This window comes from Myotis brandtii, unplaced genomic scaffold, assembly GCF_000412655.1.
Source record: "Myotis brandtii unplaced genomic scaffold, ASM41265v1 scaffold324, whole genome shotgun sequence".
NCBI lineage: Eukaryota > Metazoa > Chordata > Mammalia > Chiroptera > Vespertilionidae > Myotis > Myotis brandtii.
The window spans coordinates 3,593,886-3,596,104 of record NW_005362439.1 but is presented as its reverse complement, the minus strand read 5'-3'; the positions used below and the strand labels follow the sequence as shown (position 1 = coordinate 3,596,104).

General features: G+C 65.6%; 1 protein-coding gene across 1 annotated transcript in view; it reads left to right on the top strand.

Moving 5' to 3' along the window:
- The first annotated feature begins 413 nt into the window (after positions 1 to 413).
- The window catches only part of SPI1 (Spi-1 proto-oncogene), a 16,701-nt gene continuing 14,895 nt past the window's right edge, over positions 414 to 2,219 (top strand). The window contains exon 1 of the mRNA XM_014543290.1: positions 414 to 653. Within this exon, the coding sequence (XP_014398776.1) occupies positions 609 to 653 (45 nt within the window). The 5' untranslated portion in view covers positions 414 to 608. The remainder of the gene's footprint in view (positions 654 to 2,219) is intronic.

Below are 2,219 nucleotides of genomic sequence, written 5' to 3'. Positions count from 1 at the left end.
TAATTAAAGCATAGTGATTAATCACAAAAACAATATGTAATTATATATGTGTTTTCCGATGGTCTTAGGCGACCCCTGTGAAAGGGTCGTTCGACCCCCAAAGGGGTCGCGACCCACAGGTTGAGAACCGCCGGGTTAGAGCCTCAGCACAGCCTGGGGGCAGCAAAGGCCTCCCTGTGGTAGAGCTAGCCTTCCTCCCTCCCACTCTTCCTCCCCACCCAGCCCCCAAGGCCGCCCCTTACAGTCCCAGCTTCCTCCGGGCAGGGGGCCTGGCCCCCACAGCCTTCCAGGCCGGCCCCTGCAGCACCACCTGCCCCAGCGGCCAGAGACTTCCTGTAGCGCAAGAGATTTATGCAAACGGGCTGGGGTGGTGATGTCACCCCAAGGGGACTATCTCCCAGTGGCAGGCCCTTCGATAAAATCAGGAACTTGCGCTGGCCCTGCAATGTCAAGGGAGGGGGCTCACGCAGGGCGCCTGTAGCTCAGGGGCAGGCCCGAGCCCTGCGCCCGCCGAGTCAGTCCAGCCCCTGACGGGGCTTCCCATCCCAAGGGGCTCCGCACTGGCCCCCACCGAGGCAGGGGACCGGACCGGACCGGAGCTCGGCTGGATGTTACAGGCGTGCAAAATGGAAGGGTTTCCCCTCGTCCCCCCTGTGAGTACTGGGGCTCCTCCACCAGCCCAACCTGTTTTTACCTGTGGCCCCCGGGGGCCCGCCCGCCCGCCCGCCAGCCCGCAGGCTGCCCTCCAGGCTTGCTATCAGTGGGAAGTTGGTGTTTCCTCCTTGGAGCTCTGGCCTGAGAACCAGCGAGGGGGCCATTGGGTCCTCAGAGCGTGCCCTGGCGGGCTGAGGCTGGGCCCGTGTGGGGCTGTGATCGGTGGGGCCTGAACGGTTATTTATAGATGGGGCTCGGTGGCGGGCCTGAGCTCCAGGGCAGGGTACTGGGCCGAGAATGGGGAGGGCGGCGGCAGAGAGGTGGTGGGGAAGGAGATGGGGAGACTGGCATGGGGGAAGCCTTGACTGGGATAGTAAAGCCTTGAGAGCAGGAGGCAATGGGCCAGGGGTCTCGCCCATAGCCTGGGAGCTCCTGGGGACGAAGGCTGCTGTAAGTCTGGGTCCCCAGCACTCGGCCTGGCACAGAGGACATGGTTGTTGACCGAAGAGTCTGGGCCCAGGGCCTGAAGGTCCGCAAGAGGCCAGGCGGAGGCGGGGGCCAGGGGTGGGGCAGAGGCTAGGGCCGCCGTTAGGGCTGGGGCTAGGCTGGGGCCGGAGACATCCTGGGGCTGAGATTGGGGCTGCGTAGGACCTGGTTGAGTGTGGGATTGGAGTTAGGGCAGGGCTGAGGCTGGGACAGATGGAGACGAGGTGAAAAAGCAGGACCAGGGGACCCCAGGAAGTTCAGGGCAGCAGGCCGGGGCACCCCCTGCTCCTGCTCTGGGTGACAGTGGCAGCCTCAGGCGGGTGTCAGACTTGGGCTCCTCTGAAAGGGTCCCTTTCCTTTTTCTCACTCCATCTCCACGCAGCAAGGGTGGGGAGCCCCGGGAAGGGCTTGGCAGGGCCTGCCCACCTGACTCAGCTTTCCCGGCCTAAAGGCAGCCCCCTCCCCTCACCTACCCCAGCCGCCCACCCCAGTGGGGCCTCAGAGCCTCAGGGAGGCACCACAGCCCTGACACCCGGCTGCCTGGCTGCCCGGCTGCCCGAAGACCCAGTGCTGGGCTCCCGGCTCCCCGCTGGGCCTGGCCTGACAGCACCACCAGCTAGCCCCCTGACCTGGCCCTGTCCCCCGCCACCCCCCTCCCCCCCGGACCAAGGAGGTGGGGGAGGCAGGGGAGGATGGAGGTGGTCCCAGGAAGAGTCAGTTCTGTCTCAAGAAGGTGATGGGCTCAGGGGCTTGGCCACCCTGTCTCTGACCCTTGACCTCCAATCCCTAAGCTCCAGATAGAGGGGCTGGAGGCACATCTCGGACTCCCACACCTAACCTTCACCCCTCTCCCCGTCCAGGGGCGACTGAGTGCTCCTGGGAGGGAAGGCGGGCTCCCAAGGCAGCCCTGACCCCCAACCCGAGCCCTGAGGGCCAGAGTAACTGTTGTGCAATCCTTGGGCACACGCGTCGGGCTGGGGAGAGGCCTGGTGACTGCTGGGAAGACGGGGTGTGCATGTCCCTGTGCCTGTGCCAGGGGGTGGGGAGGAGGAGAGGGAAGATGGGGGGGGGGAGAAGGG